Source organism: Diachasma alloeum, unplaced genomic scaffold (genome assembly GCF_001412515.2).
Source record: "Diachasma alloeum isolate Michigan unplaced genomic scaffold, Dall2.0 Dall_scaffold_00638, whole genome shotgun sequence".
In the NCBI taxonomy this organism is placed as follows: domain Eukaryota; kingdom Metazoa; phylum Arthropoda; class Insecta; order Hymenoptera; family Braconidae; genus Diachasma; species Diachasma alloeum.
Window position 1 is genome coordinate 121,966 of NW_021680770.1, and position 11,484 is coordinate 133,449.

The window sequence follows — 11,484 nt, forward strand, 5'->3', positions numbered from 1 at the left end:
TCGCTTCCTTTTCGTAATTTTTTTAATGGAATATCAGCGGTTTGGAATGGAAACATAAACATAACCTGCATCTCGTAAAAAAAAGTGATTTCTAAGTGAATAATTGTAGTAACAGTGCTATTTGAATCCTATAAGAAGCATTTCGATGCATTCATTGTGAATTTTTTCATGTTTCAGTCTGCAGAGTTGTGTAAATTAGTCACGTTGGGAGCAAAATTATGAGGGAAAGGAAATCAAGTCACAAGGCCTCACCAAAAAAAAGGGACAAATGGGGTCAGCAAGGAAGTGAAATTCAGGAGAAAAAAAGAGTATTCCACAAATTTCGAGATGAAGGATACCACCAACGGGAGAAAAAGCGACAAACGTCACAATCGTGTAGGAGATCAAGAGAGAGTGGTGGTACGAAGAATGACAGATTACATGGTAAAGAGACAAGAGACATAGAAGTCAGAGATGAAGAGTGGATAGCAGCAAGAATAGCAAGAGATGAGAAGCGTAGGAGAGAAGAGAGTGAACTCAAGGAAAATCTGAAGATACCAAAAAGAGGAACTAAGAGGAAATCAACTTGGAGACTGAAAAAACAGTGAGTATCAGAGACCATAGTTGATTTATTTATTATTGATTATTATTAGCTGGTTTATCCACAATTTGTGTCTAATTTGCATGACCAACTGTTTTTACTAAATAAAATGATTTCAATCCCATATTTTATGTATAATGATTGTCATAATCTTGCATTTTACAGAGTTTTGAAAGAACTGAATTCCAGTAAAGGGTCCTTGCCTCAACAAGTGCTCATGGAGATTTCTAGGCCCATGTACATCTGCGGTATTCATGTGAAAAAATGAAGTTAACAAGAGAGTGTAATGCGAATAAAAGAATTTATAAGTTTAGTCCAATGAAATTTATTCCATTTCCTTGTCATTTTTCCTGGTATCGTTTTAGAATGATTATTCCCTCTGAAAAATAAAAAAAAAATATTAATTGATGGAATGAACATAGAGTGCAGGTTAAGGCAAGTAAGAGGGAATATGCAGATTGTAAATCATTAGCCTTCACTGAAAGCATTCCAAAAAGGTGCCACAATAAGACCAATGGCTTAGTACCTCAGAAGATGTGATCAAGACCATGTGAATGGAGACAGAAAGAGACAGAAAATAACGTTGATCATTCAAAAGTATAGATTATGCAATTCCTGCCATAACAATCATATTTTCTGAGTTACAGTCTTTTATAAACACGGAACGAATAGCTTGCCATGAATCAGTAAGCGTAAGGAGATCAGTACCTGGTCCCCGTAATTTTCCATTTATTCGCATTGGATACATTGAAATAGAAGCATCGACCACTGTGCTTATAATAAATAGACCATGGTGCTCCATCAAAAATCATGTGACTCCAGATAACGTGACGACATGAACTATTCAGGTCTAACCAGAAGAGGCCAGGGCACGTGAATGCCTGGCTGACTCGACTGGAGGCTATGGGCAACCAGAAGAGGCCAGGGCACCTGAATGCTTGGCTGACTCCACTGGAGGCTATACAAAACCAGAAGAGGCCAGGGCACATGAATGCCTGGCAGACTCGACTGGAGGCTATACAAAACCAGAAGAGGCCAGGGCACATGAATGCCTGGCAGACTCGACTGGAGGCTATACAAAACCAGAAGAGGCCAGGGCACATGAATGCCTGGCAGACTCGACTGGAGGCTATACAAAACCAGAAGAGGCCAGGGCACATGAATGCCTGGCAGACTCGACTGGAGGCTATACAAAACCAGAAGAGGCCAGGGCACATGAATGCCTGGCAGACTCGACTGGAGGCTATACAAAACCAGAAGAGGCCAGGGCACATGAATGCCTGGCAGACTCGACTGGAGGCTATACAAAACCAGAAGAGGCCAGGGCACATGAATGCCTGGCAGACTCGACTGGAGGCTATACAAAACCAGAAGAGGCCAGGGCACATGAATGCCTGGCAGACTCGACTGGAGGCTATACAAAACCAGAAGAGGCCAGGGCACCTGAATGCCTGGCAGACTCAGCTGGAAATCGGTACGTGGAATAGGAGGACAGAGTGAAGAAGTACTCAGCAGATTGGAGTCGGACAAGTGGTTGGTTCAGTACTGAGAAGAGAACATGGAGATGGTATGATGAAGATGCTGAGAGAGGGTACCACTGTAAGGTGCACATTCTTTGATACCACTGGGATTGTTACTCTTGTGATTTATCCTTTTGTTTATTTGCCAAAAAGTCAATGATGCGTCCAATGATCAATTTGCTGTTAGTGAGAGATCGGTTTTGCTTCACCATTCTTGCGGATACTCGTAGCTAAACACAGTGTAACCCCTTCCCCTTAATTTTTTTGATAGACTTCACGAAGTTTCTCCATGGTGATACCTACTGTTGCAATTTTGTTAATCATTGATGTTGAGATTTTCCCTGATTTCAAGCACTCCAAAGCAACTACATTTGTCTTTTTATTTTTAGCATTATTCAGTTTGTCAAGCATCATTTTAATAGAAACCGAGTTATCAACCAAATTTTGTCTCCCAATTTTAAAGTACTCTAGCAAACCATTCAGTATCTGACAGTCGGCCAAGGCATCATGTGCACATCTCACTATCTCTTCCCAAGCGTCATCAGTGAGATAGGTTTTCGCTAGTAATTCCTGTTTCTTCATCTTGCCTTGCGATATGAGTGGTAATGTATCAACCACACCGGCCACGTAATTACAGAAACGAGGGAGGAGACCTAATTGCTGCAACCATCTCATGATCCTTGGGGCATCAAATCTAATAATGTTATGACCTACTAGGAGAACTTTTTCGCCACATTGCTGCAAAAATGCAAGAAATTGTTCAGCAGCTTCTGTCGGAGGGGTTGTTGTGAGGATTCTCTCATATTGATAGAGTTTCCCTTCCCTCACTGTAAAACCAGTGGCTTTGGACGCATCATCATGCATTTTCTTTGTGGGAAACATGAATCTGGAGAATTCCTTATCCTCACACTTAGCAGCGATCTGGATTATGCTATCCGTTGGCAGCAGCCCAGTTGTCTCAATATCGATGATAACGACGGAAGTATTACCATCAATTTTTGCTTCCTCAACTGCTACGTCAACCGGAAGGTCTATTGACATTCCAGACTGATAAGAAATTCCCTCCTTTCATTCTTTAGCGCTCTGTATGTGATGCTTCTTGAACTTTCGTTCCGCACGTCGACGTTTTGGAGACACTTGACATTGTTTTTGGGCCTCTTGCACGGGTTTCGCTTCATCTCGATCGCCATACAGTTTCGTGATTGCCCCTGGAAGTAATCCAGCCTTCAGGTGGATATCGTTTAGATATGTCAATCCAATATTCTTTTGGCATCTAGCAGCTGCAGTACGATATTTATAGGATAATGTCTCAGCATAATGTCTATTCTTCGGTGCTTTAGCTGCTACCATGTTGGTGAAAGACTCATTGGCTTGAGTTGAGCCTGCATCGGCTACCTTTATTATTCGTTCACTGAATTCTTGTAAAAGATCACGAAGAACCTGCTGAAATTTCAGATCTGTCAGTGGTTTACCACCTGGCAAATTTCGATGAACGTAATTTGGTTTGTTTTTAGCTGCGCACCAAGAGCCACAGTCCTCGTGTTTACCATAAACATGGTCAGCTATATTCAAGAGAGCCTTCTTGGCAGCTGCCGGGTGCTCTTTATTTTGATCAAGAGCGTAATTAAAATTCTTCTTCAAGGAGGGGATGACATTGGCTTTATTCAATTCTCTCTAAGTTGCACTGTATTTGTATAGCCGAGATCCAAACTTCTTACGGAAATGATTAGGATCAGAAAATCTCAAAATGGGATGTGGGGATTCCCTCTGTACAACAGCATATGTTCAGGCATCATCATCGCCAATGAACTCCAATCAGAACTCCAGCCTCCTGAAAATTTGGATTCTTCACCATGAGTTGTACTCCCATCGCGGCTTCCATAGCCTTGGAACTTCCAGACCAATTTTTTCCACAATCGTGAGGAGTGTCTGCCTTTCCACGAGCACATGTGGCACAAACTGCACTATAAGTGCCTGCTGCTAATAATTTTTTAGAAAGGGTCCCAATGACCGACCCTCACCCAGTTTTACTGTCGAAACCTCGTTTCGACCAGCCAAAATCATACGATCCAGTTAGGTACGTTATGTTAGGATCCGCGTTCGAGGGGACGTAAGGCCGTTTAGATCTGTTTTGCAAATTTCATGAGGTCAATCATGCGAGGAAAAATAGAATAATATTGATAAAGAATAAAGTCAGAGTAAAAATCTTCCAGTGATCTTCTAGCATTCATTGAGAGCTGCAAAAATGATTAAAGATAGCTAATGATAAGAGTGTGTTCATGAAGAAGATCGAAAAAACCAATGCAAGATTTAAAAAAAATTAGTGGTTTTCTCACATGCAATAAATTACCAATGCTGATGTTATATCAGCTTTCAGTATTTTCCCTCGATCGTCCTGGGTATGGCTAGAGAAATTGATTATCAATGGCTATATAATTCATCATTGTACTTAATTTAATAGAACAATTAATTCACATATTATTTTGATATCAGATTGATGCTATTTATGAGAACAAGGTCAGAAACCTGAGTTTTTTTTGACAAATACAGAATAAATGAGGAAAGCAGTACGCTGCCATTGAATCGGTTAATCTCATTGAGCATTTTCCAGGGTGGCATTCCTGTCAGACTTTTTCCCAATTGTTCAACGATTTTGACTCGATTTTGAGTAACAAAATTATGGAATGTGTTTTACTTACTCCTCAGTAGATGCTAATGCTGCAATTGTTAATTCCTTTTCCATCGCAATTACTTTTTTAAAAGAATCCTCGGCTACAGAAATGAAAGCTGGTCCCACGAGTTTTTCGGCTAATTTCAAAGTGGGTTCAGTAGGAGGAGGAATATTAAGCCCAGCCAGAAACTTCATCAATTGTCGATGACCTATTCCCGTATCAATTGAACCTATTCCAATAGTATAATTATCACAAGTTTCTAATAATTCGGAAATTGAATGTATAGGGTAATACTCACCAGTTGCTGCTCTACAATTGACATCGTATAACGAACGTTGTTTAGCGCGGGTGATTTTGCGGGTTGAGTACACTTTTTTCACCTCTGAATAATTAGCACATTTTATCATAAAAATAGATGCTAAACCGAATTTTTTTTCGTCTTCAATCATCAAAAAACCTAGTTGTGCTGAACACGAACACACCATCTGCTCACCAACATACCCAATATCAATGATTCGAGAGCCTTCGACAACACACTTTGGCTCGGTTTTAGACTCAGCACGAGCTCGCTTCGTTGCATTATAAGTTTCTAAGTTGCTAATGCGTTTTTCACGGTACTCAAGTTGGGTTTTTTTAATAAATCTTCAACTGAGTCGTACTCGATCCATGTTGAATATTACAGAGATCAGGAATGTTTACAACTGTCATAGAAATTCCCGCGCGTGAAGTCGGTGGGTTAGGTTGGGTTTTGGGTTAGGTTGTTTATGTTAGTAATAACTACGGATAATCAAGTGCGTCTTTTTATATCAATAATTTCGGAAAAAAGTGCTTATCCCGAATGCATATGTATCGGAATAATTTCAATAATTTTTTTCCAATTTATTGTAATTGTTTAGAAGTTATTGGCATGAATTTAAGAAATAAAAATAAACATGATTTTCAGTGGAGCTGTACTTCCGGAACGAGGCTTTCATTGTACCTTAAATCAATGTTTACGAATACTGAAACTGATACACATTACATTGAGCAAATCAGTATTTCATGGCTCAACGATCTATATATTCAGGAGTTGTAACATTGAATGTTTTCTTAACAGTGACAGACTTATGTAAGATTATATTCAACACTCATCCTAGTTATTCATTTGAAACTTCATGTTCTATATGCGGAAGCCGAATTATTCATAAAATATTAGTTTCTCTAGATTTAGATGCCATTATGATACTGAATTATCTAAGATTTGAACAAGTATTGAATATAACTATAGAAAAAATTTTGAATAATATAAATTTACAAGAATACATTTCATGTAAAGAATGTGTTGTAGAGAATATTATTTTTCATCATCAACTTTTCATAGAGTGTCCATCTGATTATAAATTAGCAGTTCCACTTTCGAATTTCCCTACGCTTTTTCACGTAAATTTAGAAGTATACAGGTTGGTTGGCATTGTGAATTATATAGACCCAACAGACATTCGTAATGATTACGACGGTCATTACACAGCTTACATTTTGAAGCAAAAAAATTGATAATAATTGATAGGTCATTACCCAATATCATCCGTGAAGTTGATTCAACTCATACAATCAATCCACATCTGGCTATCTATGTGAAGAGTTCATAGGAAAAATTATATATTCAAACGAATTTACGCCATGATGGGTTTTATTTTTCATTCTCTAAATGTTTAATTCTAAGAAGGCGTATTTTAAGCATGACATGTGACTTATTTTCAGAACTCTGAATTATTGCCTTAAAACTCTTTCGTAAATGTGCGTTTCTACCACTCTCGTGTGTACATGTCTCACCCTCACAGCAGTGTGCAAAGTATTACCAATTCAAACTCTTATGAAAGATGGTTCAACGGATGAAATATTCGGTGGTTAAGTTGGTTCATATCCTACACTTACTATCAGAATGGGTCATTTTTGGGGATAATCACATGCTAGTGTATGGATTATCATATATTTCTATTACAAGACTTAACTCTTTACTTTTTCACCTTTACAGTTGGTATTTAACAACAAAATCAAATTGATTCTTGTCTATATATATTTCTCTTCAGCAATAATTCCAAACGTTGAAATACAATAATGGCAAATTTGAATGTGAATTTCACACTAGCACATAATCCTGACACATCTTTATCAATGGAACCTCGTTCGTAAGTTAACAGTGTCTAACTTTCAAATGATTCTGCAGTTCATACTCTTCTTGTGTCGGTGAATGAACTTTGATATTTCAATTTTCAGATTCACTGGCTACATAAGATGTTCTCTTGATGTGGACTACATGAGCGGGAGAGCAATATATTATTGCATATTTTGCACAGCTTTGAATCAATTTTATAACTTTGCAATATTCGGACAAGATCTTGAATCAGATATTGAATCATCACTGAGTCGACGTAGGGTAAATTGATAATTTGATGTATAGATGAATCTGAATTATCTACATATTTAATTAAATATTTCATGATTGGTATTAGTTGATACATATAGCAAATGCTGTCCCGAACACAAGGAATCGGATGAGAAATATGATTCGCGATTGGGAAGAGGGATATTTACATCCTTTTGAATGGCGTGTATACAATATGTCACAAATAACGTTCTATGACCACATAGGATCTTCCATTGGTGAAATATTTAAATTGGAAAGTGAAGAAGATTGAAGAGATAAAGTAACCATTTCTTGGGCAGCACTGCATAAAATCAACAACGATATTGAAGTGACCAAAATCTGAAAATTAATATAATAAAGAAAATTCTATTCGATAATAAGAAACATCAACAATCGGTTTGAAATAAGAATTATTTCAAAGTCGTTTTTTTTGGTTGATGATTAATGATTTTTGGATGCAAGAAGCAATTCTAATTTTAAAAGAAAAAGGAATGACAGCGATAACTAAGAGTTGAATCACCTACCCCATAAAATACTTAATTTCAAAAATATTTTCATTTTATTATTATCGATAGAATCTGCTGCAAATATCGCTAAAATGGCCATCATCTGCCTTCAGCCAAAAATTGAAATTTCGGAAACAAAAGATATAGTTACTGAGAGAACAGAATGTAAAGTAAGCAGAATACGGATTTAAGTAATGAAAGATAAATATTTTTTAATTATCGAGAATCGTAGTGATGACAAAAAGAGCAAATTATAATGATGAATGTTTGCAGTGATATAATTTTTTTTACGCTTTTCCTCATTATTTCATTTGAATAATCGAAATGACGCCCATATTGTTGCCACATACGACCTTTGCGGCGAGGGGATTGGACCGAAACAGAAATAGTACCAAGCGTCAACGCTTCAGTTAACTATGAACTACCCCACTATTGAACACATTTACACTGAGACATACAGATACAGACACAAGCAGTGAAAGAGTTCATTTGAATGTCAGAAAGCAGCTCAGCGAGGCTATTCTTTTTGAGTTGTGCATTCAATTTGTATATGACCCGTAGTACCTATGAGTGTACAGGTACTGCGTTCAAGCCCCTACCACCTCATTTATTACTAGGCTGCTATGTACCGCAGTATAAAAACCGATGTTACAACATGAAGGGTCCAGCGGATTATTATAAAATTTGTTCATGTTAAACTCCAAATTTTCAATCATGTTGGCATCGTGGAAATAAACGGAAGGTCATCGGTGGGGGTGAAACGAATGAAGGTTTTATCAGACCTGTAACTGACCGAGGAAATCTCGTTACTCTCTGCAAAAACATTCTCTACATTGCCTTATACGCAAACATTACATTTTATCACGCTCTTTGAGCTCATTATCAATTTTTATCCAACGTTTCTATGAACATGATTTGTCTTTGGAGTGTTGTATCATTGCCTTCTGAAATCGTAGACCAATCCCTCATCGTCGCAGCGACTTTTTAGTTGGAATATTGTTTGTGGCAAATTGTGAGGGCTGATCTATCTGGGTGTATGTAATAGTCCAGTAACTAACCGAATTATTCTCTGATGATTATTTGGGTTTTGTTCGAGATAATGGATGTTTTACTTATTATCGTGCGAAATGGCACTCGGGAGCTCTCAGTGACATTATTATTGTTGTTCATCATATAATAATATATCATTATTATCATTGAAAGTACATTTGACAGATTTCATCGTCATATTTTGTTTCAGGTATTTATGGTACGGAATCTTAGGATTGCTGAAAAATCGACAACTACCACCTTTGTATGTACTTACGTGCATTCGTGAATTTGAAATTCGAAGAAAACCCGATAAAGTAGACGAACCTCAGACAGGAATTGAAAATTAATTATAAACAACAATGAATATTGCGTACGACAGGGGAAGAATAAAAAAAAACACTCAACAGATTATTGAAGAGAAATTATTTATTTTCCTTGAATAGTCTTATTCCTCATCGGAAGTCAAAATAAAATTGAATTCAAACTAATTTGCGCTACTTTACCAAAACCTTTATTAGATTTTCGTCAGTACTCCACACAGGGCGCGCCACACATTCCCGAACGCTTTTCCACATTTCGCCGTTGCGTGCGCCACCCTGCCTCTCTTATGGTACACCAATACGTTGCGTGACCTCCCGCTTACAACGTCACGTTTCGCAATCTTAGACCATCAATGGTAGGGGAAAAAAAAAATCGAAAAAATTAAAAATAAAAAATTCTGTGCATCGTACTTCTTAACTAATGTAGGAGACCCATCTACACAATACATCTAAAATTTCTGCCCAATCTGGATTCATTAATATACATAGTTTCCGGGGAGATGTGAACGAAAGGAATTTTTGAAAAAAAAAATGAAAATTAAATAACTCAAGAACCTACAGTGATAAATGCATGTTTTTTTCTTAAATGTAGAGGACAAGACGATTATTTTCCATCCTCATTCGTGTGAATTGGTTGGAAATTCCCGGAAATATTCAAGAAAAACGAAAAAAAAAGCGCCACACATACATCCACACATTCGCACACACATACATACATACATACAGACATTTTTTCTGGAGGTCATTTTTGGTGGTTTCAGACCATTTTAAGTCATCTGCCATGAAAATCCGAAAATCGAAATATTTGAGGAATCCATAGCTTCCATCCGGAAGCAAAAAAATGAATTTTTTTAGAATTAGGGTTTTTGAATAAAAACAATAATTATATATCCTTCTTTTCCTTTACTTGAAAACAGTCCCTTGAAAAATTTACTTCCTTGTAGCATAAGGATTTAAAAAAATTTAAAAAGTTCACGTTTTTTGTTTCATTTTGAAAAAATTTATTCTTTAAAAAAATAAAATTACACAAATGAAAATTTATATCTAATTTGAATTTATAAAAAATGTTCATTGGTTTTTACTAAAAATCTCAACTGAATAAAATCTAAAAACTTAATCTAGCTTATATCTAGCTTATATCATTAATTCTAAAACTAAATCTTGCGTCTAGTTCTTAATACTAAGTCTTACATCTAATCCCTAATCGCTACCTCAAAAATCAAAAATATTTTTCATTTGTCGGGTTCAATCGCGCGTCGTTTTGTCTTATATCCGTAGGGGAGGGTTGTAGCGCCATTATCAAGCCTTCGTTTCGGGCCCGTCGCGCGGATAATCTTGCTCTCTGGTTTCGTGATGATGTCATGGTAGATTATCCGTCGTATACCCTTGTAGTTGATCTGGTAAGACTCTACCTTATCGACAACGAGGGCACGAATCGAGTCGTAATGAATCTGTTTACGCGTGTCGTAATTTAGCCTAACGCCTTTCATTTTACTAACTTCGGTGATGTTTCCATCCGGTTTCTTCATGCGATAAGTATAAAATTTTAGACCGCCAGAGACAAAAGACGTAATGAAACTCCCTTCTCCGTAGCCCTCTACTTCCTCGGTCAAGTCACCCAGAAAATTCCCCAGTGGTAACTCGTTAGTTCCATCGCTCACGTAAATAACAGAGTCTGTATCATAATATAAAATGCGTTCTTGCTGTTTTTCTAAATAAGAATATAATTTCAGACGTATGTGAGCTGTTGTATAAGCCGCAATAACAACTTTGGCTTTGGTAGACAGTTCCGCAGCTTCATTTAAATGTTTCCAGGACATGAAGAGAGTCTCGTTATCGACAGGGACAAGCCCTGTCACTTCGATTTCAGGATTGAACATTATGTTAGCAAACTCCTCATATGTCGGAATAATTGCCTTTTTCGTTAAATTTTGTCTTTCCCCAAATTTACCCCAGAGACAGTTTAAACAAAGTTTTGCTACTGCTCTCAATCCAGCATTTTTTTAAATTTTATCCTTATCGAGTTTTATTCTCTCTCTCGCCTCATATTCGGATATATATCTATCCTTGGATTCATCATCTAGGCATTCTGCCGGCCAATCGGAAGCCTCTTGTATGATTTTTAAAAAAGTGTTTACATACTCGGCAAATAAACCTCCTGTTCATGTCATAGGATCATAACGTGTTGTTTTTTTATACTCCCAAATTTCACTAATTTCCAAAATTTTATACCCCACCTCTACGCCTTTGCGGAGCTCTGGGGCGACCCAAGTCCCCAAAAACTCGCGGTCAGTGGGGTCATCATGAGGGCAATTGTTTTGCACTAAATCTTCGCAGCATGACCGACAGAGAGGAAACAGTAGCTTACTGTGTGCTTTGACAGGTAAAATGGGTGAAATAATCGTCGCGGGGGTAAAATGCTGCATTTCACAATTCTCTCTATCCCC

At 37.4% G+C, this 11,484-nt stretch overlaps 1 protein-coding gene across 1 annotated transcript; it reads right to left on the reverse strand.

Moving 5' to 3' along the window:
- Positions 1-2,355: 2,355 nt before the first annotated feature.
- Positions 2,356-3,141, reverse strand: LOC107043829 (maternal protein exuperantia-like). Its single transcript, XM_015265481.1, has one exon. The coding sequence runs from the start codon at positions 3,139-3,141 to the stop codon at positions 2,356-2,358; it is 786 nt and encodes a 261-aa protein (XP_015120967.1).
- Positions 3,142-11,484: the final 8,343 nt, after the last annotated feature.